The 26,157-nt window shown below is 39.7% G+C and overlaps 1 protein-coding gene across 2 annotated transcripts in view; it reads right to left on the bottom strand.

Moving 5' to 3' along the window:
• The window catches only part of RSBN1L (round spermatid basic protein 1 like), a 47,461-nt gene extending 21,458 nt beyond the window's left edge, over positions 1 to 26,003 (bottom strand). The window contains exons 1-4 of one of the 2 annotated variants that reach the window (XM_056507451.1): positions 25,349 to 26,003; positions 14,052 to 14,165; positions 3,190 to 3,450; positions 2,807 to 2,871 (exon numbers count right to left, since the gene is read on the bottom strand). In XM_056507451.1, coding sequence (XP_056363426.1) covers positions 2,807 to 2,871; positions 3,190 to 3,450; positions 14,052 to 14,165; positions 25,349 to 25,934 — 1,026 coding nt within the window. In that variant the 5' untranslated portion in view covers positions 25,935 to 26,003. Of the gene's footprint in view, positions 1 to 2,806; positions 3,451 to 14,051; positions 14,166 to 25,348 lie in introns of both variants that reach the window. The other variant, XM_056507444.1, reaches the window with a different exon arrangement.
• Positions 26,004 to 26,157: the final 154 nt, after the last annotated feature.

Below are 26,157 nucleotides of genomic sequence, written 5' to 3'. Positions count from 1 at the left end.
CTGCTGTACATATTCTCACAAATCTGTGTCCCTTATCCTCTAACAAGTAAAATTACATTACTTTATTTGACACGGGTGTATTGGGAAGGAAGCTGAAAGGAGTTCATTTTCAACTCTAAAATTGTATAAACTAAGTTACTTGAGTGATGCAGACCTCCCAGGTAAACTTGACCTCGGCAACAGAATTTACTGTGCAATCTGACTCTTGTCACAGAACTTGATGACTTAGAAATATGCATTACTTAAAACCAAAAAAATCCTAAACCCGCATCCGTCACAAAACAGGAGGTGGAAGATTGAGTAGAAACAAAAGGATCAGTTTGAAAAACAAAAATGGATAAAACACTCTATAATATTTTCAATTCAGGCTTAGCTCAGCCTTCATTTTTTTTTTATAATACTTTTTTGGATCTTTTTAAATACTTATATTTGTCAGATTGATTACATGAGCTTTGAGAAACAACCAAAGAACCTCTTGTACCAAAGTGAGCTTCATTTCAGTGTTTTAGTTGAAATTAGTAAAGGAACACCCAAGTTTCTTAAAGCTGATGAAGTCCAAGACACATATTCAAAGCAGCCTTGATAAAATCAACTTCCTACTTAGACCTATGAAAACAAATCCTTCCTCAACTGAGGCTATACAACAACCTCCAGACATTGCTCAGGCTGCTCAGGACAAGGAACACCACAGCACAAAGCTTGGGCAATGTAGGAACAGACAACTAAATACATTTAAAAGTTCATCAAAATATACTACAACAAGATATTATAATCCATTTAAAAGATTCACAAAGAGCTTAGTGAGACATTATAATGCTGATATAATAGCAGATCACATGAAAAAAACCCAAAATAAACAGCCAAAGTAAAACAGAAATAAGAAAATCATAAGGAAAAATAGAATCAATATCTTGGCAACCAAGATACTGACATAAATATTCCAGGAAGCAGGAATACTGCACAGAAACAAAGTCTGATGTTTGCCTGTACACGTTATTTATACACCATATACCACTTAGATAGCAAAAATACAAGGAGCCAAGCATTTTCTGTCAAGCAACCAAACCGAGAAATGATAGAATACCATGAAAAATAAGGAAAAAAATGAGGTATCACAAAGGAAAAGAAGATACCAGAACTAAACCTCCAGCCAAGTAAAACATAGCTTAGACCATAGAGCTGATCAGTTGAATGCTGTAATAATACAGTTTGGCTTTTTTCATCTACCACAGCCTCTCTTTGCTCCTGCTCCACTTACACAAAAATGGAAAATTATGATTTCAACCCCAACAAACACATGACTGGTTTAACTACAGATGTTGATGTTACCATTGTATTACAATTACCAATTTAACCTATCCATTTCGAAAAACAATTCTATTATAATTCACAACAATAAAATTTTGGCTTAACTATTTGTTTAGGGCAGGTACTAGCACACAGCTAAGCCTGTGTTAATGCTACCCAAGACAATCAGCTGAATTTAAGGAACATACTTAGAAGGACAGATCCAGCTTTTCTTATATCAAATGGCCAAAGATAGAGCAGCTCTAGAGAGATGCCCATCACATGTTCTGTGACTTACTAATGATTCAGTTTACATACTCAAGAAAAACAGCAACTGTAGTTCACAGAATATTCATATTCCATGGCAGTAGATATTTTCTCAGCCAGCACTGCAAATGTTCTCTTGCAGCAACATTTTAGTTCTGCATATTCTTGTGGATAACAAACACCTGAAATTTGTCAATACAAGCAAGTGCTCTATGCAAATGCTTACGCAGCCAAAGGGAAAAAAAGGCATGTTTCCCATGCAAAAGAAGACAGTGTAACTCACACTTGAACCCTAATTGTCTCAAAAGTGAAGACTAAAATAATTTAAAGCTTATCCATACAACATCTAAGTTGACAAACATGGGAGTTAAAAGGGTAATTGTGGGATAAAGTTGATATAATTAAAAACAGGATTGAGTTTCTGCATGAATTTTTTCATACTCACTACAGGGGCTTTTTGCAATGATATCAAGGTGAAAATCAAGGATTTTTGTTTTCCTGAAAACCAGTGGTATAAATAATTTCTGTGCAACAGAAATGTATTTTCTAGAGTAAGTTAATAAACAGCAGAGGTGATGTTTAATCAGCAGCTGTTGTTAAGAGAGTATATAATAATTTCTCTCAAAAAAAATTTAAATTAAAATATATCCAAAAGCTGCCAATCATTCTACCATTTAACCTAAGAGCTTTCCAGAGAATCCAGCCAAGTGAGGAGAAATGCAAAGGACTAAGGACCAAATCAGTAGCCACATTAACCACAAATCAGTAGCCACATTAAGCTCTTCTTTAAGGATGGATTTAGAAAACCCAAACTACAAATGCAGCTAATTTAACTGTGCCCTACGAGGGTTTTAATGTATAACATGATTATTAATGCATTTCAGTTTTATGGCAAAGTTCACACAGAAAAACTACTGCTCAGAAAGCCACAGCTAAACCATTTTAACCCTCCAAAACTCCTGGTAAATCTTCAGCTACAGAAACAAATCCAAAGAAACCTACACACACAAGCATGTAAACACTTGCCCTCCCACCAAAAATCCAATTTGATGTCTCAGTTAATAATTTTATGTCTCTTCTCATCTTCAATAATGCAGAATTGACTTATTAAAGAAATCCCTTGTTTCTAGTCTTCTGTGTCATCCACATAGCAGAGCTAATAGCAACTACTCTAAAAAAAAAAACAAAACCCCGTTCACAATTGTTTGAAACCATTATACGACTTTAGAAAGTAAAATGCATAACCTCTTACCTGAGCATGAAAATTTGACATAGTCGTTGTCTCTATATCTTTCTTTCCCAAAATCTCCATTTTCACTGGTGAATTGGGAAAATTAAACGAAAAGTAGTCTAAAAAGTCAGGTAAATAAGTAGCTGCCCCATGAACAATACCCATTACATAGTAAGCTGCACAGTTTTCATTTTCACTAAAAACCAGACCCACAAACTCTTCTGCAAATCTCTCCATCTCCACAGGAGACAAGTGGGAGAGTTCATTACTGTAGGCATGGATAACTGATGCACCTCCGTTAGGCTGGTGCTCAATATGAATCAGCTGTTTGAACTCCAATGTGTCCAACCTTTTGAGTTTATTTTGAACCCGTGGCTCCTTTAACGAGACAAATGGAAACTCACTGTTCTCTGGTATCTTGGACTCACAGTCCTTCTTGGGATCCATATTTTTCCCATTGAAATCCTTAAGATGATCATCTATGATGCCTTTGGCTTCCTGATCCTCAATATCAGAAACCAGTCCTGAGCAGATGGTCTGAATGGATTTGCTGTACATTTTTGGACGCTTCCTCTTCTCATTCTCTTTATGTTTCTTTTTCTTTTTCTTCTTAACTTTTTTAATCTGTAGCTCTTCTGCATTAGTTTTTGGTTTCTCCTTCCCACCTGTTGAGAGTTTAAAAAAGAAAAAAGATCTCTTAAAGATGTTTTTAAACAAAATATGTATGTAAAGAGTGGAATTCAAAGTCACCAAAACCTTACACAAAGGCCAGAGACCAAAAGCAAGGGTCACAACGCATATGTTACCAAACCTGAGGAGGGTAAGAGACACCTGCTGTTGTCACATTGAGACAACAAGGGAAAGGCACTGCAATAACCTAAGTTTCCCAAGGCTGCTTTCAAGATGAAAAGCTTTGCAGGTTTTTCTTCCCTTTAGCTGGTCATTAGCAGTTACTGTCCTATAAAGTCCAGAGCCACCACAGCACAGCTGTCCAACACTGCCAAATAAGGGGCTCACAAACCATCCATGGATAAGAACCCGCAGCAGCAAGCTGCCCACGAGATGCCACTGCCAGAACTGACCTTGTCTGACTGGCTTCTTCACATGGTCATTCTTTCATGACTAAATAAACTTTGTTGAAGAAGCACATGTGGGAACATCTAAAAACTGATCCCATACATATTATAACATAAATAAAATTAAAACAAAAGACAAATTAAAGAAAATGCTCACAAAAAAGAAACTAACTTCAAGTTCACATAATATACAAGCTGAAGTGAAAATAAACTGTCCTAAATGTCCAAAATGCAGAAATTACTCATTTGGGGATAACACATTGAAGTGATTCCCAAGGTAAATGTTCTCACTTGTTTTAAACAAGTGAGGGGTAGCTTTTTTTTGCAAGTAATAGAAGTGGTAGCCAAAAAAAACTTCTAGCACTACACTGCCCTAAGATCAAGTAGTCAAAATGATTTAGCACATAGTAAAATGAAGTTAGTGGGTATGTTTCAGCACAAAATTATATTCACACCAGCAAATCAAGACCAGCATGTTCAAACACAGAAGCTTTGAAGTTTAAAAACTGTGTATTTCATTGCAGGACTAAGTAATATGAAATCTGCAAGAGTTAAGTTACTGAGTCTCTACTACTATGTTGCAGTAGACTATTTTCAGCTTGCCTCCTCCACCAAGAAACTTACAAGAGTCCTTTAAAAAAAACAAACAAAGTGAGATCACAACTGTTGGTGCATGGAATCACATATGCTGATTGATTAAGAGGTTGGACATGGAAGATGCAGATACTCCAGTGGAGGTAACAGAGAACAAGCAATTAAGACACTTGGGTCTGAGTCTCCTGAGGTTTGTGACAGCAGCTAAATACTTCTGGGTTTCCTCAAGTGGAGGCAGATTTAGTTATCTCTCTGGCTTCTGTTTTCTCACAGAGAGGGGAAGGAGAAGTGCCCTGAGGTCACATTTCTTATTTAGCCCAAACAAGGACACAGATTCCAGGATCTCTTAACCTAATCCACACAGTTAATAACTACAAAAACTCCCCTTCACTCACAATCAGATTTGGCACACCCTCTGAACACAATTTCACTCTTAGCTAAGTTCAACTGCCAAAAGGCAGAGTATCTTCATGAAAGTCTGTCCTTAGGCTAAATTGAATGTAAATCCAACATCAAACCTCTGCAACAGGACTGCTTCATCTGGTAGAGGCAATATTCACCACTTCTTTGTTAATATCCTCTGTCACCAAAGTCAAAGTCTAGTGGGCATGAGAAGACCAGGAAGAGCAGCAACAGATAACAACAACAAAGTACCTCAACCTCAAAGGAATCCTGAAAACAGTTCATTCAGAGTAGCAGGGTCCTTGCATGTAATGTCATCACCTGACAAAAATCACTTGCTGCTACATTCTGAGGGATGGTAATGTAATGGTGTCATTATGGCACTGGCACCAGGCAGTGGGAAATAAAAACAAAGCAATGGTTTATGACAGTGGGAAGTTACCTACTACAGGCTTTGAAATCTCAACACAAATCTCAAAATACAGACTCAGACCTCCTCCTGACTGCAAAAATACACAACCAAAAGCATCCATGAGTACACAGGTATTGCAAACTCTTAAAAATGCTTTAACTTAGCATTTTAAAATTGTTTCACTCTAAATATGAAAAATTTTGGCTGTACTGATGTATATCACAAAGAAGCCAAGCATTATTCAGATATCATATTAATCTGAATAGACAAATTATGAAATTACAGCATCAAATGATGGAGCAAGGTGATGCAGGGGGAAGTAGGAGTTACCTGCCAACCTACTTCACTTGTTTTCAAATGGAACTCAGATTTTTGTTACTCAGATCTGGGACATCATGCATGGCAGGAAAAGGATGGAAATTTATATTTATTGGGGTTCAATCAGAGTAATATAAATGGCAACAAATTTCAAAGCAAGAAGCTATTTGCTATGGTAAGAGCGAAATTGCTCTCTCCTACCTGAGCATGTTTGTAATCACCAAAGAAAATCCTAAGACAACTGAAGATCAGCAGCATGCTCTTGCTGAACATCCAGCTATTAAATTACATTTCACCATTACTAGCTGAAATGTAAAGTACTTATATAATAGAATCTGTATCTGTACAAAACCACAAAAACTACTAACTTCCATTCATAAACTGCAAGAAGGAAGATGAGCTGATTTCCCCTTGCAATGTGTCCCATTCCTTTTGATTTGATCTTCTGAGTTTTACTAAATGAATTTCATTCAACTGCTCCTGTAATATGTGGTGGCAGTTTCTTTAATCCATCACTTAATATATTTCAAGGATGCAGCTGTGCAATAAAATTTTTAAAAACTAACCAAACAAAAAAATTCCACTATTAAACAACAAAACAGGCTTCCTTAGAGACGTGGTCAATGTCCCGAGGCACTGTTTAGAGGCATTTGGGCAACGCCCTTAACGACATGGTTTAACTCTTGGCCAGCCCTGAAGTGGTTGGGCAGTTGAACTGTAGGACCACTGCAGTCTCCTTCCAACTGAAATAGTTCATTTTTTCTGATCATCAGTGAGCAGCACTCAAAAGAATATAGCTATGGTCTTGAAAGCAGTCGTCTTTAAGACAGAAACAACATAAATGGAATGTAAATCAGTTTCAATTTACGCAAAGTTCACGTGAACATATCCAAAAAGGTTTGTCTTCAAAAGCAGTTGTAAAAGTACTTTTTATTTAGTTTGGTATACATCTATGGAAGCACTTAAAAGCTTAGAAGGAATTACACCAAGATGGTTTTTAATATGCCATCTACATATATATCAAGTATTACAATTCATCATTGCACACTTTCTCCAATCACACCAAGTTGCAAAAATGATGCACACAATTTGGAACAAAATAAATATTTGTCCATAGCCCCTCGCTTTTGTGCGCAACTCCCTTCCACAGAATTTTTTGGATCTCTATATATAAGAAGGATGGAACTGAGATCAGTTTTAATTCTGAAACACTTGGAAACCAAGAGAGAAACAATTACTGAAAAAACAAAAGGCTGTACAACAAAAAAAAAAACCAGAAGATCTATGATGGAAGGTAGCAGGACCCTCTGAACTGCTACTTGCAATTGAAAGAGAAAAATGGTAAGTATCTATCCTAGGGAGGCAAAACATGAATCCCATCTTCAAGGTCTGAGCTACAGATGCCACTGAAGTGGGGAAAAGCCTTAAAACACCAATCAGAAGATAAAAAGGATTCCAAATCGGCTTTTTTCCAGAACATTACTAGAATTAAAGACTTTGAAGAAAGTTGCATACCAGCAAGAGTAAAACTTTGCTCTCTAAAACCACTTCAAGCAGGAATTAGGTAACATGACTTCAAAAACTGCTTAGTTGTTCTGAGCCTTTTTAAAATTCACACGAACTTTTGCTACTGCATACACAACACAAGTTCTGTAAAAACTCCATTTCCCCACTAGCAGCAAATGACATACATACAGAAAATTATTTTTATAGATACTTCACACACCACACTGCAAAGAAAAAAAAACATTTTAAAATCAAACTCTATATGGGAAGACTGAAAAAATGCAACATTCTTAATTATTAGTTCAGCCTTCAAATGGATACGACACAGCTGAGCAACGTATGAGCTCACTGCCAGATGATCCAACCCCCCACCCTCCTGTGTCACTGCTCCCAGCACACAGTCCTGCACTATTGCTGCTGCTGACTAATGCTCACCAACGGCACAGTAACTTAATGGCTCAGCACAAAACTATTCACTGCTGCTAGATCAGTGGCTCAGAACTGGTTCACAGCACTGTCAGAACTAAAGCACACACACCACTGGAACAGGACACAAGGGGTACCAGCACTCCCCCCTCCTCCTCGGTGCAGCAATCTACCTGGTCTGCTTAGCTACCCTGTCCCCCACACCTCCACCCACCTCAGCACTGAACAAAGCTGAATTTTCAGGTGTTCAAAGAAGTCCCACCACCTCACCAACAGTGCATTTATGAGACAGGATCAATTTCCTAACAAACCTTAATAGAAATTTTTATAACCTGAATACTTGAACTTCTAAATTTAACAAAGAAGCTATAAAACTTCTCTAAGTTTTTAAGTTATAAAAGTTTACCTTTAAAAGGTAATATTTTAGTTCATTTAATTGTAATATGGATCAGACTACAGTTCCCTCCATCTATCCTCTTACAATGAGTGTGGGTGGTGCTTGCTCACCATACTGCTTTGACACCTGCATACATCCAATTTTGGAATATTAATGTTCAACTATTGTAGTGTACAGACAGTTCTCCTGAAGAATACCAATACAAATTGAGAAACTGATTTCTAGAAGTAAATAGAATTTCTCAGAAAAGCTTGAATAGAATGTGACATAGAGAAGGAAGCACATTTCTAGCCTAAGGCTTTTACTCTGATGAATTTCAAAGATCCACACTCTAGTAGATGTTTAAAGCTGCTCAGAAGCTGTAAATACTTAAGAGCAAAAGGAGTTAGCTTGCTGGAATACTGGAACTGCTATCAGCAATGCCCAATAAATACTTTCTCCTTTTTCTTTTTTTGCATTAGCTGTAGAAAGGAGCAGAAACAATTGAGTCACTCCTCTGCTGCATATATCAAAGTACTTTAAAGTAAAGTGCACTGCTTCTTCCAAAACCAGTAACACTGCTTTGACACTTCACTAATGGACATCAAAAAAGAAGAGCAGCTTTCCACATCTCTCTAGGGCAATAATCAAGTTGCTCCAGAGCAGACATACAGAATTTGGTGAAAACAAATAAGCAATCCAAAAGTTTAAATAAAGATCCAAACACAAGACCGAGATATCCAAACCACTTTGTTTCAAGTCAGATTTGGGAACAGCGGTGCAGTATTTGATGCAAGCTAACTGGATTCACCTCTTACTGCTGAGACATACACTGTCAACCCAAAACTTTCAAGATGGATATTTCAGAGTCTTCACCAGCACACACAATACAGTACATACAAACATATGACTCTTGGAATCTGATTTCACACATTTTGAAGTGCATGGTATCTTTGCCTCTGTGTCCTGAGATCCAGTTAGACACTATAGTAGTGAACCTATAAACAAAAAGCTTTTCTCACTACATGGTTTGGAAACACGAGACAGAAGTTAACAAATTTCAGTTGTACTGAAAACATTTTATGTGGCTCACTGCCCTAGGATCCCAAGAATGATAAATAACAGGGACAGGGGGTGGATAGAAAAACCCTCAGCATCCGTATTTACAGGAACTTTCCCCTTTGATCTATTGTTAAAAAGTACACTGAGCTCACATTTTACTGGACTATAAAAACACCTAAGAACAGCTTCTGCTCTTATTTGGCTTAGCAGTATCTGCATAAGGATAGAGTTCCAATATTTGCACTGTATCAAGAAAGAAATCAGAAGAATGGAAGTTATGCTCATTCTCTTCATGCTAAGTAACTAATGCTAAGTAACTTTTAGCCACCTTCTAGGCACCAAGCCTTATGTATCTTAAATAGAAAAATAATTCTCACATGCAAACATCTACAGGAATGGCAGATCTTTCAAGGTAACTCAGCACACCTTGTTTTTTGTGGTGCTGTAACATCCCTGTCACTGTTGGTGACATGGGACTTACTACTAAGGACTGATACTAAAAACTGTTCACATTTTATGCAAATAAGCGAATGCTCTGATATTACAAGATGACAATTACATACTTGTAATTGAAACTGCTGCTGACAGATCTCTGATTAATTACAGACACCTTAGTTTTTGCAAGAAGTCAGACATAAGCTGAAATTTATTTTATGTTGTGTTTTGTCCATTTGTTTTGATTGTTCATTTGATCTGAAATTTTAAATAAGCAGAGACCATGAAGTCTAATACTTTATTCAGTTGTTTCAACCAGAGCAGTTGTTTCTCAGCTTTGAGATCACAGACAAGATTATTAGAGGGGGACAGACTTCAGACATTTCAAAATAAACGCCAAAAATTAGTAACACTAAACACTTCATTTCCCACAGCTTTCTAGATGACAGCTAATAGCAGGAAAGCACAAACATTTTTAACAGCAGCCAGTAATTAAAATCAGTTCTCACTTTCTTACTTTAGGAGAGCCCAGTCACCAAAATGTAACAGTTTCATTTTGATGTATCAGAAGTCTTTGCTTCAAGCTCCAGATCCCCAGCTCCACCAGAAAGGTTTCCAGCACAGCTCTCCCTCCAGCTGCCACTTGCCCCATCCCATTTGACATCCATGCTTTATCCTCTACTCATATATTTTATAGGAAGAAGTTGGTAACTTGGTGCATAAGGACTGTGAAGCAAAGTCAGTATCAGACAAATCAGTGTGGTAGATTCTGTACCCTGCAGTCTTACTCATTCCCTCATCTAAAGTGCATTGCATACAAACATTTGAACATTTTACCTAAAGATGCACAAAAAGACTTGTACCTCATGTTCAATATACTGATTTTTTTAATTACTCATGTAAAATACCCATCTATAAAAATTTAAAAGGTTCATAAGACTGTGCAATTAAATGTAATTTTGGCCAGAAAATTTTTTAAAAGCTTTAGAAAACAATTTGTATTTAAGTATGATAATACTAGCAAATAAAATATTCATTTTCACTTTCCTGAATTTTGGCATCAATAAAACAAGGCATTTAATCTTGCAGAAACACATACTAAGAATTTCTTCTACTGCAATTTTAGCAGTTGCTCAGATATAAATAATCAGAAAAACAAGACTGACTGTTTTTTCTAAAATGTAAAACAGAAATGGGACTGTTTACAAATAAGTCAATTAATCATCTTCCTTTTTGCAGGACCTCCAGTAACTTGGTCATATCACATTGGTGCAAATATTTCCATTTCTAGATGGTAACTATTTACAATGCAGATTTTTCTTAAAAATAAGTTTAAATCACTTAAGAGTTTCTTATTTTTTAACAATATGCACATGCCAAGCAGCTTTTGTCTGAGAACTGAGCTCTTCCTTCCACACAGCAGACAGAAATAGAGGCAATTCTATAGCCTTATCTACAAAGAATACATCTTTTAGGTGCAAAAGGATGACAAAAAGACCTTTTAGTTCTAGGTTCATAAGAAAAGCCATCAGGCTCTCTGAAAGAGCCTCATTTCCTTTAGCAGTCTCAAGCACAGCAGAAAAGCCCTTTTTAAGAATCACCCTTCTCCAATACGGGCAAGTTTATCACTGCTTTCAACAGAACACCAACCCAAGTCTAGGCAGATGAACAGCTCACAACCCAGAGCCTCCAAGTATAAATAAACTTCCACATTCAACCTAGAGCACCAAAATTAGGCTTATGCACCAGCTCTCCCTCAAAAGGCATCAGTCCCTCAGTTCTGACCTCTTCTGTAACTCATCACCTTTGACCTTGGACAGCCAGTTCTGTCTGTCTTAAGTCACGCAGGCTGTTACCTCCACCCCCCCCAACCAAAATCAGTCGCAAACAGATGGTCAGAGCAGTATTTTACAAGTTATAGATGTAATACCTAGAAGAAAGAAATAAGCTGGTCTTTAGGCAATGTACTGTTGGTCTCTAAAGACACACACACACAAAATAAAAATATAGCCACAAAAGCAAAAGCCCAGACAGAAAAAACAACACAAAAGCAAAAGCCCAAAGAAATGGAAAAAAAGACTGATCCCAAAACTTTGTTCCAAAGCCCACACAGTAAATCCTGAGCTCAAAACAACAGAAGATACTCTTAGATAAAGAGTTAATGTTTGAAAAGGTCTCAGCGACACTGACCACTGATATATGCAAGAAGCTGCACCATAAAGCACTTCTGCCCCTCCCCTCTCTTGCCCAGGATATAAAGTTAGATCAGCAGGACAGTTCAGGAAATGTTATGCAAACCTCACACCATATACAAACACATCCAGTCAGATTTTGGAGGCTCACAGGAGACACCAAGCTGCCATTCTGAACAGGATACAACCTTGTGGAGATCATCTGTCTGCTCTAAATAACTGTCTGCTTTCCTGACTCACTCCCTTCTTTCCCTGAAATAGGAGCCAATTTTTCAGGATACTGGCAAACCAAATAAAGCTCCTAAAATACACTTAACAGCCAACACCTTAAAGAAAATCTAAAATACACTTGAGAGATAAAGTCAAATGAAATAGGGGTAAAGCATCTAATGCACTTGTACCACTCTTTGCTGTGAAAACAAGCAATCCTGCTTCTCAGCAGAGGTGTTCTAACAGAGTCCCTGGTTATATGTACTTTTACATTAACCCGAAAACAATGCACAATTTTAGGCTCAACAGCCCCATTAGATATCATCTATTAGATCAGTGTGAGACAACTTGCTGTCTTTGCAGATTGCACCTCATCTGCTGAATGGCAACAGAAACAGGACCCAGTGTGAAAAAGGGCTGCTATTCAAACCAAGCCTAAAGAATCCGCTGTTATGACAGTTTAATGTTGCCCAGTACAACCACCAATTTCCTTCCATGCCCAGCAAAGACTAGTCACACCTGCCCTTTTCACAGGAAGTCACCAGCTTACACAATCCTCAAGTTCAAGGCAATACTTTGAGATCTGATCAACACAGGTTTTAAGCTGTCATTGCTTTTAATATAGTTACATGTGTGTAGAGTGTAATATGTAACGTAGCAATTACAGGGTTCTATGCCTTTGACCTCATATGAGCATTCTGAAAATTAAGATTTGATTTGATGATTTCATTTTCTGGTTTGTAAATTAAATCCTACAGTACACAAGGTAACACAAAGACATACCAGGAATTTGTTCCTAACTTCAAAAGCAGAGTCTGAAAATAACAGATTAAGAAAAACATTTGGTCTACTCAAATAAGCAACACCCTCACAGAAAATCTGACACAGCATGATCTAAGTGAAGAGTAAGGTGGTTCAAATACTGGCTTAACTGCTGTGCTCAAAAGGTTGTGAGCAGCAGCACAAATTCCAGCTGGAAACAGTCACTGCTGGAGTAATTCAGACCTTCATATCTTGTGTCAGTATTGTTCAGCCTCTCCATTAATGGAATCATGGGACAGAGCACACCTTCAGCAAGCTGCAGCTGATCCAAAACTGGAAGAAGGAGTTGATACACCACAGAGTTGCACTGCCAGTGAGAGGGACCTCCAGAGGCTGTAGAAATGGGCTACCTTGGGGGGACTCATGAAGTCAGAGGGGTGGGCAAAACCCTGCACCTGGAAGGAATAAACCCATGAAGCACAGGTTGATGACCTTCATTCCCTTTCATCAGGTTTTCAGACACACTGATGAGACACCCCTTGAGCCTCCTCTTTTCCAGGCCTATCAGTCCCAGCAGTCTCTGCCTTTCTTCACAGACCAGACAATGGCACATAGTTTGTGTTGGAATGGACCTTTAAAGACCATCTAGTCTAACCCTCTGCAATAAGCAGGAACATCTTCACAATTAGATCTGGTTGCTCAGAGCCCAGTCCTTGACCTGACCTTGAATGCTGCCAGGGATGGGATATTCATCACCTCTCTGGGAACCTGTTTCAGTCTCTTACCACGATAATTACGAAAAAGATCTTCTGTGTATATAATCTGAATGTAGCTGTCCAGAGAGACTGTTGCCTCCACCTTGGAGATCAGGAGTCTGATAATCCTGGGCCACCTGCTCTTGCCGATCATACTGGTAACAGTTGGAATAGATCCCTTCCAACCTCAACTACTGTACAGTTCAAAGATTCAGGGGGTGCACAAGCCACATGAGAATGTAACCTTAACTACCTTTCATTACAGAAAAGAAAGCTGAAGAAATCAGCCAAAATTAAGACTGCATGTTGCATACAACTTCTTAGTATTTGACAAAGCTCCTGAATTACAGCTCCTTAATTACTCAGTCTTGTACAATTAATGTTAAGAGAGAAAATGTAACATGCATTCATCGTTCTTCTCCACAATATATAAAATGATAACCTACATCTTGTCAGCAATTATTGAAGAATCATTACTATTGTTCCTTGAAGTACTGGTCTTTCCTATTACCACTACTACATACTCAACACTGTGATGATAGTTTTATCTTTAATTTCCAGTACCTAGCACAGTTGACAAAAAAATTAACACCAATATCAAGTTACATTTGCAACTCTTGTATCAACTAACCAAGAAAAATGGCATAAATCAAATGAAAAACATAGTATTAAAACACAGTATCCAATCACAAAGTACTTCTAGTACTAGAATGAATAACCACTACGTAGTTTTAACTCACCTTTCTGCAGTAATTTGATCTCTCCATTTTCTTTCTTGATTTCATTCATTATTTTGTGCTTCTTCTTTTCCTTTTGCTTCTTTTCCCTTTCTTTAACTTTGTCTTTGATTTGACCTGAAACGCAAATATTTCACAATTAAGCAAGAACAGAAAACTAATTGTCACATACATGTTTCCTATTACTCTTATGCAAGCTCTATTAAGAGGATATAGAGGAGGAGTTACAAGGAAATCCCAGTACTTACAATATGAAAAGCTAATATTTTTCTGTTGCGTAATCCAACATAAGCTTCTTTAACTCAGAAAAGTTTTGTTTGTGGTGTTGTGGCTGTATGCAACAACCCAGAAGTTAACTGTATAGTAATTTTTGCTTACTCCTATAACTTATGCTATTATTCTGCATCTGCAGTCAGCTCACTTGTTGAAATTGGAATTGCATACATTACATAAGAACTGGGGAAAAAAAAAGAGTTCAGTTTGCATTTTCTTGGGTGCACATCTATACTGAAAACTCAACTATCTATACATACTCTGAACTTAAAGTCTTTTGCAAATACCTAGGAAAGACAGATTATCTGTCAACTGAAAAAATCTTTTACATTACAGTCACAGGCTAATGTATTAATAGCAGTCAGATATAATTAATAAGAAACATGAGATGTGCTGTATTCACACTGGTGAATATAATTTTAATTCACTGGTGATTCCCTGCTTACCTACGATCAGCAACAGCTTACCTGAGCAGTCTTATTAATTTACTTTCTTGTCAAGTCACTCCAGGTTTTTAAATCCCTGACACAGAAGAGCAGAGCCTTTAGGCATGCTTTCTGCATGTAAAATATTAGACCTAGAGAAATTCATAATTTCAAGCAGTCATCTTTGCAAGCCAAGTTGAGATTCACTTATGAGGCCAAGCATTAAAGAAGTCAGATTTTACTAGGCTTATATGCACTGCAGCCAGCACTTCATGCCTTATTTCCTGGCCTAAAGCCAGTACTTGCTCGGAGAGTTCACTGGGTTTTTTAACCTCCACAAGGAAAAAGGAAATCTGATTTCAAGCTTCTACATAATATTATGCTTCAGTAATATAGCTGAGAGACAGCCCTGATGTTTTATTCATGGTACTTGCATTATAACTGCCAAGTGGAAGCAAAGAAATCCAATTACTCTTCCTTAAGCATTCACATAAAATAGAAGCAGCGAATATGTTTATTACTAAAAAATCAAAAATATTTCAGAAACAACCAAAGGAAGCTCTCAGTTCTAGAAGGCAATGTAGAGAGACCCCTAACCAAACTACTCAGGAAGCATGTTGATAAAGCTGCAAAGAGCTGACAGTAATCCACGTAAATGAATGCTCTAACAGTGATTCCACAGCATTCATCTTTCCTCTGAGGAGTGTTTTAATAAGCATACAAAACTTAAACCCTCACAATTCTTAGGGTGAAACAAAGAATGTATTTTACAGAGAATCTTAAATCAAATAAAAACCAAAATAGATGGCAATTGAGATATGTCTGTTGCCTCTCCACAGATCATGATAAGCAGTTGGGAGAGAACAGAAACCATACTGGCACAAATATAATAAGGTAGCTGCACTTACAGGATGTCTTAGCTCTAAGTGACTGAAACAGTCACATTCAAGAACAGCCTCCTCCTAACACCTCTGTGGGAAGGGAGGGATGACAAAGCAGATTTATTCTTTTAGGAGACCATGGAAACCAACTAAGCCACACAAACCTTTCTAGGAATAGGTTAAACAGACATAAATCTTCCTCTTCAACCTGTTTCTCCCCAAAAAGGAATCTCTAATTTGTAAATCCCCTGCAACTTGAGTATGAAATTGGGTAAATTGTACCAACAGGAATTAATGTAACACTCTGAAAGCAGACACTCAGCTAGTAAGCAGTAACACTAGGCTTGATTTATAACCTTGGCTGAATGATCAACTCAGCCAGAATTACAATTATCATGGGAAGACCTAGATTTTATCTCAACATTTTTGTATGGTTAAGAGGCACACTTGACTTCTGCTATCACTTACAAATCAAAGCAAGATTGAAGAGCATATACAAATGTTGAGTCTTGCTGAAAGAGGACAAAAGACTGAAAGAATCCTTTACTGCCAGCTCATGAAAAGCATCACAGGCCAATGAATCTTCCAGTTTTGTCAGAAGCAATGCATAAAGAAAGAGAACCTTTTAAAGAGCTTCTAGTTATTTCCACATCTACAAAGCAATTAGAGTCAATGGTGAAACCTTCCCAACAAAAGAAACAATCAATGTGTTCTGTAACATCCCCCAGCAACAGCCACAAGTAAATCATACCTTAAGTGATTGCAAATACTATGTAAATGCAGCCGAGGGAAGTTTGGAGTAAACTTTCTCTTCTAGAAATCACAAATTGTAACAAAACAGTGTATAGTCTGAGGCAAGTAAAAAACAGCTGAGAAGCTCAATTGGAATGTACAGATTTTCTGGTTTCCATCCTCAAAGCTCACAGAATAGCTCAACAATAGCCAGTAGTTCACTTTTTAAAAAGGCATAAACACTAAAATTTAAAAAAACATCTTTCCACATTATCTAAAAAAAAAAACAAAACCTGTGTCAAAATGACAGTTATTCCATGGATTAACACTTGAACTTAATTCTCAGTTTGTGAATGTCTTCAGTTTATGAGTACTAGTAAGTATTTTCTAGTCTGGCTTTCAGAATTCAAACACAACTCTCAAACAAGATTCTGCAGATTATTCTCCTCAGGGACATCCAGAAACATGAACATTCTTCACAAAATTCCTGCTGTAAAACCAATACCCCCAGCATTAAGCAATTTACAACCTACGTACCATAGAATAAACAAGCAGTGAGTGACACTGGCAAGGGAAAACAAGAAAATCTTCTTCTGTTGAAGTTATAAAAACCTGGAATGCTCTTGTACAGTTCTTCTAAAGTTTACCAGTAGAAGCTACTACTATCTCCATTTCATTTATAGAACAACAGGATCACAAAACAGCAAAAGGTGGAAAGATGTTTATGATAAGCTTTCCACATCCACAGAATATTCTGCAGTAAGCTTCCACCAAGTCTACTCCTAATGAACAAAAAGAAAAATAAAAAAAGCTTCTTGAGCTGCTGAGGATGAAATGAACCTCCACGGATATAACGTAGCCCAAATACACAGCCTTCCTAGACCTTTACACACCTCCACTGATACTAAAAATAAAAGCCAACCATTTGAAAGAATTTGTATCACATGCCAAAAAAAAAAAAAAAAAAAAAAAAATCTATCTTTTCATTAAGCTTGTCCCACTTATTAAAACACATACTTTTATTTTATATGATTTTGACAAAGAAATACACTGCTCAGGAAATAACTGGTCACAAACTGAACAGAGTTTGAAAATACTCCCTACCTGGGTTAAAAAAATATATAAATGCAAGTACAGTAGGAATCAGCTATGGAAGTTCAGTAAGAGAGAGGTTCAGTCCTTTGTTTTGAAGCTCTACTGACTGAGGGCAAAAAAAAAAAAAATCTCTATTACTATAAAGTGATTTCTTACTCTTGTAGAAAGTTGACCCTGGCTGGACATTAGGTGTCCACCAAAGCCACTTAAGGACTCCCCTCCTCAGCTGGACAGGGGAGAGAAAATACAACAAAAGGCTCATGGGTTGAGGTAAGGACAAAGAGATCATATGTAGCATCAGTTACTGTCATGGGCAAAACAGACTCAGCTTGGGAAAAAAATTAATTGATTACCAATTAAAAGTAGAGTAAGGCAATGAGGAATAAAAACTAAATGCTAAAAACATCTTCCCTCTGCCCCTCCCTTCTTCCCAGGCTTAACTTCACTCCGAATTTTCTCTACTTCCTTCTCCTGAGTGACACAGGGGGATGGGGATTGTTGCCAGCTCATCATATGTCACTTCTGTCACTCCTCTTTCCTCAAGAGAGGAGGGACTCCTCTCACTCTTCTCCTGCTCCAGAGTGAGGTCCCTCCCACAGGAGACAGGGCTTCACAAATTTCTCCAATTTGAGTCCTGCCAATGGGCTGCAGCTCTTCACAAACTGCTGCAGTGTGGTCCTTTTCCACGTGGTGTGGTCCCTCAGGCACAGCCTGTTCCATCGTGGTGCCACACGGGTCACAGGTCTTGCCAGCAAACCTGCTCCACCACGGGCTTCTCACAGGGCCACAGGTCCTGCCAGGAGCCTTCTCCAGCAAAGGCTTCCCACAGGGTCACAGCCTCCCTTGGACATCCACCTGCCCCAGGGTGGATTCCACCAGGGGTTGCAAGGCAATCTGCAATCTCTGCTCCCCATGGACCTCCCTGGCTGCAGGGGCACAGCTGCCTCACCATGGGCTGCCCCAGGGGCTGCAGGGGAATCTGCTCCAGCACCTGGAGCACCTCCTGCCCCTCCTGCTGCACTGACCTGGGTGCCTGCAGGGCTGCTTTTCTCAGATATTCTCATTCATCTCTCCAGCTGCAGTTAGTCCTGTGCAGTAGCTATTTCCCCCTCTTAAAATATATAATCCCAGAAATGCTACCACTGTCACTGGCAGCTTCTCACAGAAGCCACCCCTGTATCTCCCTTGCTACTAAAGCTTTGCCATGCAAACCCAATCCAAGTCTACTAAATAAACCAGTGTATACTTTTCAAAATAAAGAGCTTTCTGGGAATAAGTATCCCTGTTTAGAGAAAATGCAACATCCAAGGAATTAAAAGATTTCGACATGTCTCATTTAAGTTCACAGTAGAGTGTCACCAGGAACTCCATATTCTTTGCTTTGCATGTCAAAGAAACAGTACACCCACACACAAAATAAATGCTGCAACAGCAGTTCATTAAAATAAAAGAAGTGCTACATACAGAAGTACTACAGGAAGAATCTTATTATGGTGTGTGCTATCTCACCTTTGTCAAGGCCATCTGAAAAATATTTTCACTTGACAACAATTCTACACAATGAACTGAACTAATTAAGAATCATATGCATACTTCCTCCTCAAATTCCAAAGCTATTTTTTATGGATGTTAGGTTAAGTAAATAAATAAATTGATACACACTGTATTTATACTTTAAATAGACATTTACAACTAAAGACTACAATAAAAGTTCTTTCCCAACTCAGGAGATACCGTCTTATAATGACAGCCATGATTTCTTAAGCAGTAAATACAACAAACAACACAAATTCACAGATCAGACCATACTGATTTCAGACATCTAATCAGATCTTTGCCTCTGCTGCAAGCTTTCTACAGACAAAAAGATAAACCAAGATAATGAGTGGGAAGTGCTCTTTAGTGAATCAACTATGTGCAACGTGGTGGCTGTCACTTGGGAAATTTGCACCTTGAAAACCACGCAGGAGCTCAAACAAGAAGTCCATTTCAGCACTGAAAGAAGAGAGCTGTACAACCCTGTCAGATGCCAAAAGTTGCAGCTGCTTTGCATCATTTTCCAGATGGTAACTCATATTAGTAGTCAGTCATAGATTATGTTCAAAGTATTCTGCCTCTCTCTCCTCAGTTTGATTTAAGGGCTGTCACTGCACATGAGGCAAAATATTTACAGACTACTGCTAAGGGACACCATCAATATAGATAACAGCACCAGCAGTGTGACTGAAAGGAAGGGGGAATAAGGAGGGGTGTACAAAAACATCAGTTACCATCTCTTCCACCAGCACACCCCCCACTTCGAACAAACACCCATAAAAATAAAACCTCAAGAAGCCATGTTTAACTGGTTATGCAGGTACATGAAGTACATTTAACATCACCATGTTAACAGCTTTGACACCTGCACTTATTAAATCTTACAATGTACACTGCAGAGCAGGTTTTCCAACACAATGAACATGGAAAAACCCATACAGTATTTCCAAGATACAAAAAAAATCATCGAAAAAGGGAGAGGTTTCACATCCCAGCAAGCAGGAATAAATTACTGAACGAGTTGTCAGCTATAAGTTTAAAATCCAAGATATGACTAAAGAAATCCCCTTATCAGGCAAGAACATTTCCCCAAGCTCTTCAACGAATGGAGAGGAAGACAGATCCCTTTCAGAATCAAAACACTTCCAAAAAATGGAAATATGATCTTTACAGTTTCCAGTTCCTTTAAGCTTTGCACTTCTAGGGAGTCCTACATGCAGAACTGAATGAGCCAAGTTTAAGCTCAAGCACTAGAGAATTGCATCAGAAATCAGTAACAGAGAATGTGACAGTTGCAAACAAGACCTCTTCAAGAGGTTTCAGATCAAATGCCTCCTGATCTTGTGTCAACTAAGAAAAATTAATTGGTATTCTACAATCAGAGTAGGCTTCTGCTGCGTAAACTACACACAAACCTAGATTCTAGGGTATAGGAAAGACATGGTTCTCAAGCTTAGGAAGATTTTGCTCTGCCTAGCAAGCTTCAGGATATCAAAAAGAGGCCAGGGTCCCTCAAGAAAAATATGCACTGATTCAAATTTATCCCACTATTGCATGCTTACATTAATGCCACTACAAGCTCTGAAAACTGAACTGCATTTAAAAATTCAAACAGCAACAGAAATTTGAGAAGTCACTCTTCCTCCTGAATATCATACTTGAAACCCTAAACTTTTCCTAGACATTGCTGCTTACAGTAGTGTATCTAAATAGAAATAAATAGAAGAATTCAGACAAAAGTGGTCAAGAAGCTTTATAAGCATGAAAATGACTACTATATTTAAAAAATTCAACAGAGAGGAGGGGGAAGTGAGTCAAGCCACATAGTACAAGGAAAAAGAAAAAAGGGAAATAGAAGTTAACGGAAGGAGGAAATGTTTAGCAAAAGAAAAAAATAAAAGACAACCCAACAAGCATGCATGCTCCCAGTTCTAAAGAAGGGGGAAAAGAGATCCAAATCTTTCTTCAACCTACTTTGGTAAAAGAGACAACAAAATGAGCATCCCATTGAATGCAGACTAAAATTATTAAAACTGAAAAGTGTAACTTCTTGAAAGCTAAAATCCAGAGGGGCACTCAATACAAGGTAACAGTTGCCAAAAGAATCATTGTTAAATGCTCATCTGAAATCTAATCCTACCTATTCTTCAAAAACAGCAGGAGAAAGAAGAGGGTAAAGTGTGGGGGAGAGACAAAGGAGGGAGAGTTTAAAAAAATCGACTGATATTAAAAACAAGAGCTACAGCACCATATTCAGCTTTCCTGCTCATATGGGAAATCCCCATCTGCAAGTCAAAAGATGTCAATCTCATTTTGCAACTGCCTGCACACTGAGGCAATCTTATCAGCAAATGGATCACTGAAGATAAAAAAGGGAAGGGAAAGAGAAATTTGACACAAAAACAGCAAGAAAAGCGGAAAAGATGGATCATGCAACTTATACCTTACAGCAAGTATAGGTACCAAAACCGAAGATTTGGACAGGTGTTATCTAATGAAGTGGGGAGCTAAGCAGAGTTTTGCACTGTTATGAAAACAATTTCAACTATGAACTGCTAGAGCAGAGCATCAGTTAAATGACTAACTGAATCAGCAGAGTCATAGCACGAACAGCAATCACTTCTGTCAGACTGACACTGTTTTAAAAACAAAAAACATTGCACAACTTTAGTTCCACAATCAGAATGCACGCAACAAGTGAAATTTAAGCTTATTTTAAACAGCCTAAAGCTCGTTATCTGCAGAATAAATCATGCATCCGGCAAAAGGCTCTTTCAGGTTCTCTGCATGGTAGATCATCTCTGAAGGGGTCACTGAACTCCATTCATTTAACAGAATCACAAGCTGTAAGGCCTGGTTATGACTCGGCAACTTAAAAGCTCTTTGCAATTAATTAAAAGACCAGAGAAGTCTTTAAACAAAGACACAAAGAAAATATAAAAATTTTTGCAATGCTTTAGACACATCATACGTCCTGGCTACTACCAAGCTTAACATCTTCCTATCACTTAGGAAATAAGGATGTCTCAGACTAGGCTCCCTTACCTCATAAAAACTACTGTAAGTGAAGGATACACATCCTATAATCAGCTTTTCTGAATGTAAGGTGAAAAACCTCACAGTTTCCTCCTCAGTGTCAATACCCCATCACCATTATAGTAATTAAACTAAAATTAGGAAAATGCAATTACTACTACTCTCAAGGCCAGATGTCACATTCATTCACACAGCACTGCACATCCTGATTCCCTGTATTATTTCCTCTATACCACAGTCCTAACAATCTCATTAAACAAATTTTGCCATTCTTCTCCCAATTCCCCTAGCATTGCTCCTCATTTTCTCTAGTACTGAGATCTGTGCAGGCCCTCAGTCTCTCTCACAAAGCTTTTTCTCCTCACACCCTAAGAGCTCTATGCAGCAGAGCACACAGCTCACTGACCAGAAACACAACTCCTCTTCATTCATAGGTACAAGAATGACTGGGAATTCCACTCCATCCCATGCACCCTCCTGCAATGCATCTCCATTTTTTTGGGGGGGCTGCAAACAGGAGGATGGACTTTTTCCATCTTCAGAGTTTCAAACCAACCAAGGAACTCACCCATTCCACCTGCTTATCTCTAAGTATTTCTGCCTCTACACCTCTAGTCTCCCCACCAGCAAAATTATCCTTCTGGCAGGTGCAACACCGGCACATTTATCAGTTCTGAATGCCAGGAGAGAAGAACGATCAATACCATCAATTCCACACTGCTGCTCCTTTCCCACTGCACCAAAAGCAAAAAGGTTGTCTGACTGCAGACTCCTGGAACTAGAGGCTGCACTTGTCTGCATGAGGTTGATTTTTAGAATGCACTGAGGACAGCTTCTACAAACTCACTTCATTACACCTAAAGGAGAATATTTTATTCCTACTTCCCCATCCCCCATATATTCTGCATGTGCAAGCCTTTTAATTTTTCATAACTACCCCAAATTGTCTGAATTTTTCCATGTCGTATCTATAGGTTGCCTAAAACTTTCATTCTCCTTCTATTCTACCTTTCTCTAACCTTCCTGGCCTTTTCTACAGCACTTAAATACATTTTTCCCCCAAACAAGATCAGAATCACCTCCATACTGCTTTCGCCTGCTACTTTCCTTTCCTGTCAGTATTTCAAATTCATTCCACATTCACTCATTATATGCTGCAACTACAGTCCCTCTGGTATCCTTTTCCAGTCTGTAGCTTCAGTATTCTCAGTGCACAAGTCCTGACTATTCCACCCACCCACCTCACTATCATTCTTAGCTTTCCTCTGTACTTAAAGAGTCTATGTGCATGCCCCCCAGCCATTCTTTTCTCCCTGCATCATAACTGCATTTTTCCCTTTCCTCTCTGCAAAGTAAATTATTCACAGGATTAACAGCACAAACCTGTTCTTTAATCTACAGTCAAATACTGAATCACTTTTGAAAGGCTGGCAGCTCTCAGCAGAAGACTCAGTGTATCCTTCACTTTCTCACAGCCTTCTCTGCAAAAATACACAGTTTAATTAAAATAAAGTTCTTCATTTATATAGGAAATTATGCCACAAAATTTAGCTTTAGAAACTACTTCTTCTAAACAGAAATCTGTAGACTCAGATGCCAAACAGGGATCATTTGCCTTGGAAAATTTGTTGCATGTAGATAAGTTTTCAGTGAATAAATATAAGGTAAAAATATCTGTTCTGAGCACTCAGCAACTAAAAAAATAAAGAATTTGTGCCTGTGAGTATCTAAGTTCTGAGAAAAGTATCTTTTCCAGATATGAGGTGCAGAATCTCCTGTCTAAAGGGAAATCACATCAATTATTCAGTGTCAATTTCTTTTACCAATGTGAAAGAATAGTTCATCTTGCTGTTGTAAGATGGTTCCAAGATTTACTAACATGATTCTTCAACACTGGTAGGACACAACAGCAACCTGAGAAAATACAGCTATTAATTATACAGCTTTGCAAGAAGTACACTGGGTGAGTTTCTTAGCAGCTATCCCTGAAGACAAAATGACTTTGCAACATCAAATGGATACTGAGCATCATTTCTAAAGGCTTTTTCCAAGTCACCTTTTGGACAGGAACAAAGTGGGGGGAAAAAGCCCTAAAATGGAGCACTTGAAAGCACTGAAATCACATACTTAAAACCCACTTGTTGGTGGTTAAAAACTACCAATCAAGATCCAAGTAAACAGAAAAACCCCCTCAATGGTAAGTGAATCATAGACCTAGTAAGTGAATTATAGACTAAGATACTCATAGAAATTAGTGGAAGATGAAGTAAGGCACCCCAGACAACATAATCAATAGACAAAAAAGTGTATTGATATTTCTCTACAAGCTTGGCTGATCCTGTAATTACAGGTATAGGCCACAATCAAACTAACCTAAATTTACACAACAGCTGTAGTTTATCTTTCCTTGAAAAGAAAGGAAACTTGATTCAATTAAGTAATAGAGTGCACGTTTCAAGTTCCTCATATTTCAATGTAAATACAAAAGCATCAACATCTGGTTTAAGGTCACTGGAGACTGGGAAAGGACACTAGAAAGAAAAGCATGTATTCTTGTACTGTCATCATATATTCATGTATTGTGTTTTAGTTCCCAAGATTTACTGTTGATCACAGCTGGAATCCAAGCAAGACTCTTGCCTGACATCTTGTCCTACCCCATATGGCCATTTTTGTCCAGTCCCACTAATGAACTAACCCAGCAGTCCTCTCCTTATCCTGAGGACCTCGAGCATTCCTTGTGATCTTCAAGAAATAAAGAAAACCTGAAGCAGTAACTACAGGAGATTTCAAAAGTCTAAGTATCTAAATTTTAACTGCATGCTCTCTAGTACTCCATGACTTAGCCTATAAAAATCAAGAGCCTAAGAAAGGAGATGATTCACAATTTATGTTGATTTTTTGCAACACGTTCTCCGTTTTTTCCCGATTCAGTTTTGTTCGCACATTTCTAATAAATTACTCGGCATCCTCATTTCCCTAATAGGTAAGAAAACCTAAGGCCTCTGGCAGCTTCTGGCTGACGCCATCGCTAATTCCACACCCCCTTTTTTGACAGGATTGACGGCGGACTCAGACGCCGCTGCCTTCCCCGCGAACTTACACAACGCCAGCAATGTGTGACCGAGCGCAGCGCTGCGCGCAGCCCCCGGCCCGGCCCGCAGCCGCCCCCCGCGGCCGGCGCTGCCCCGCCGAGCCCCCTGCGCTCGCTGCCCATCACAGCCCCCCGCGGCCGGCGCTGCCCCGCCGAGCCCCCTGCGCTCGCTGCCCCTCACAGCCCTCCCTGCCCGCCCCCCGCTGCCGGAGCTGCCCCGCCGCTCACCTTTCGGGAACAGCAGCTTCACCTCCCCGTTCTCCTCCCGCTTCAGGGCCCCGCCGCCATCTCCCGCCGCCGCCACCACGGGCAGCGCCCCGTGCTTCCTCCTCTCCTTGTCCCGCTTTTCCTTGGGTCTCTTGGGCTTGGCGCTGCCGCCGCCTCCCGCCTCGGCCGCCAGCGCCAGGCGGTGCCGGTGGTGGCGGTGCTGGTGCTGCGGCTGGGACGAGGAGGGGGAGGCGGACGGCGGCAGCAGCACCGCGGGCGGCAGCAGCTTCCGGGACAGCGGGGAAGAGAACGCAAAGCCCCCCGCGCCCGCTGAGGGGCCCGAGGGCAGCGTGGCGAAGCCCCACGGCCCGGGGCCGCTGTAGCTGGGCACGACCGCGGGCAGCGACTGCTTGGAGCTCCCGCCACCGCCGCCCCCTTCACCGTTGACGCGCTTAGCGCCCTTCAGGCTCCGCTCCTCGGCTCCCTTCACCTTCTTGGCGGCTGGCTGGGATCCGCGAGAACCTTTCGCGTCCGGGGCCGTCCTGGCGCCGAGCAGCTCCTGCTCGGGAGGCGCCGCGCCACGACCGGGGCTGGGCGGCTCCGCCATCTTGGGCTCCGGCGTCTATTTACTCTCGGCTCGCCCCAACCGATAGCGCCGGGGGCGGGCAGCGCCACTGCCTCGCCCAATGGGCTGGGGAGGCGCCGGACAGACAGCGAGAGCGGCCAATCGCAAGGCGGTGAGAGGGGGCGGGCTCTGCGGGGATTGGGGGCGGTGGCTCGGCCGAGTGCGCAGGGTGCACGGGGGTGGCAGCGGGGACGGCGTGAGGGGA

The sequence above is a fragment of the Oenanthe melanoleuca genome, chromosome 1A, assembly GCF_029582105.1.
Source record: "Oenanthe melanoleuca isolate GR-GAL-2019-014 chromosome 1A, OMel1.0, whole genome shotgun sequence".
Classification (NCBI taxonomy): domain Eukaryota; kingdom Metazoa; phylum Chordata; class Aves; order Passeriformes; family Muscicapidae; genus Oenanthe; species Oenanthe melanoleuca.
Note: the sequence above shows the minus strand (reverse complement) of the source record. Positions and strands in the feature narration are given on the sequence as shown.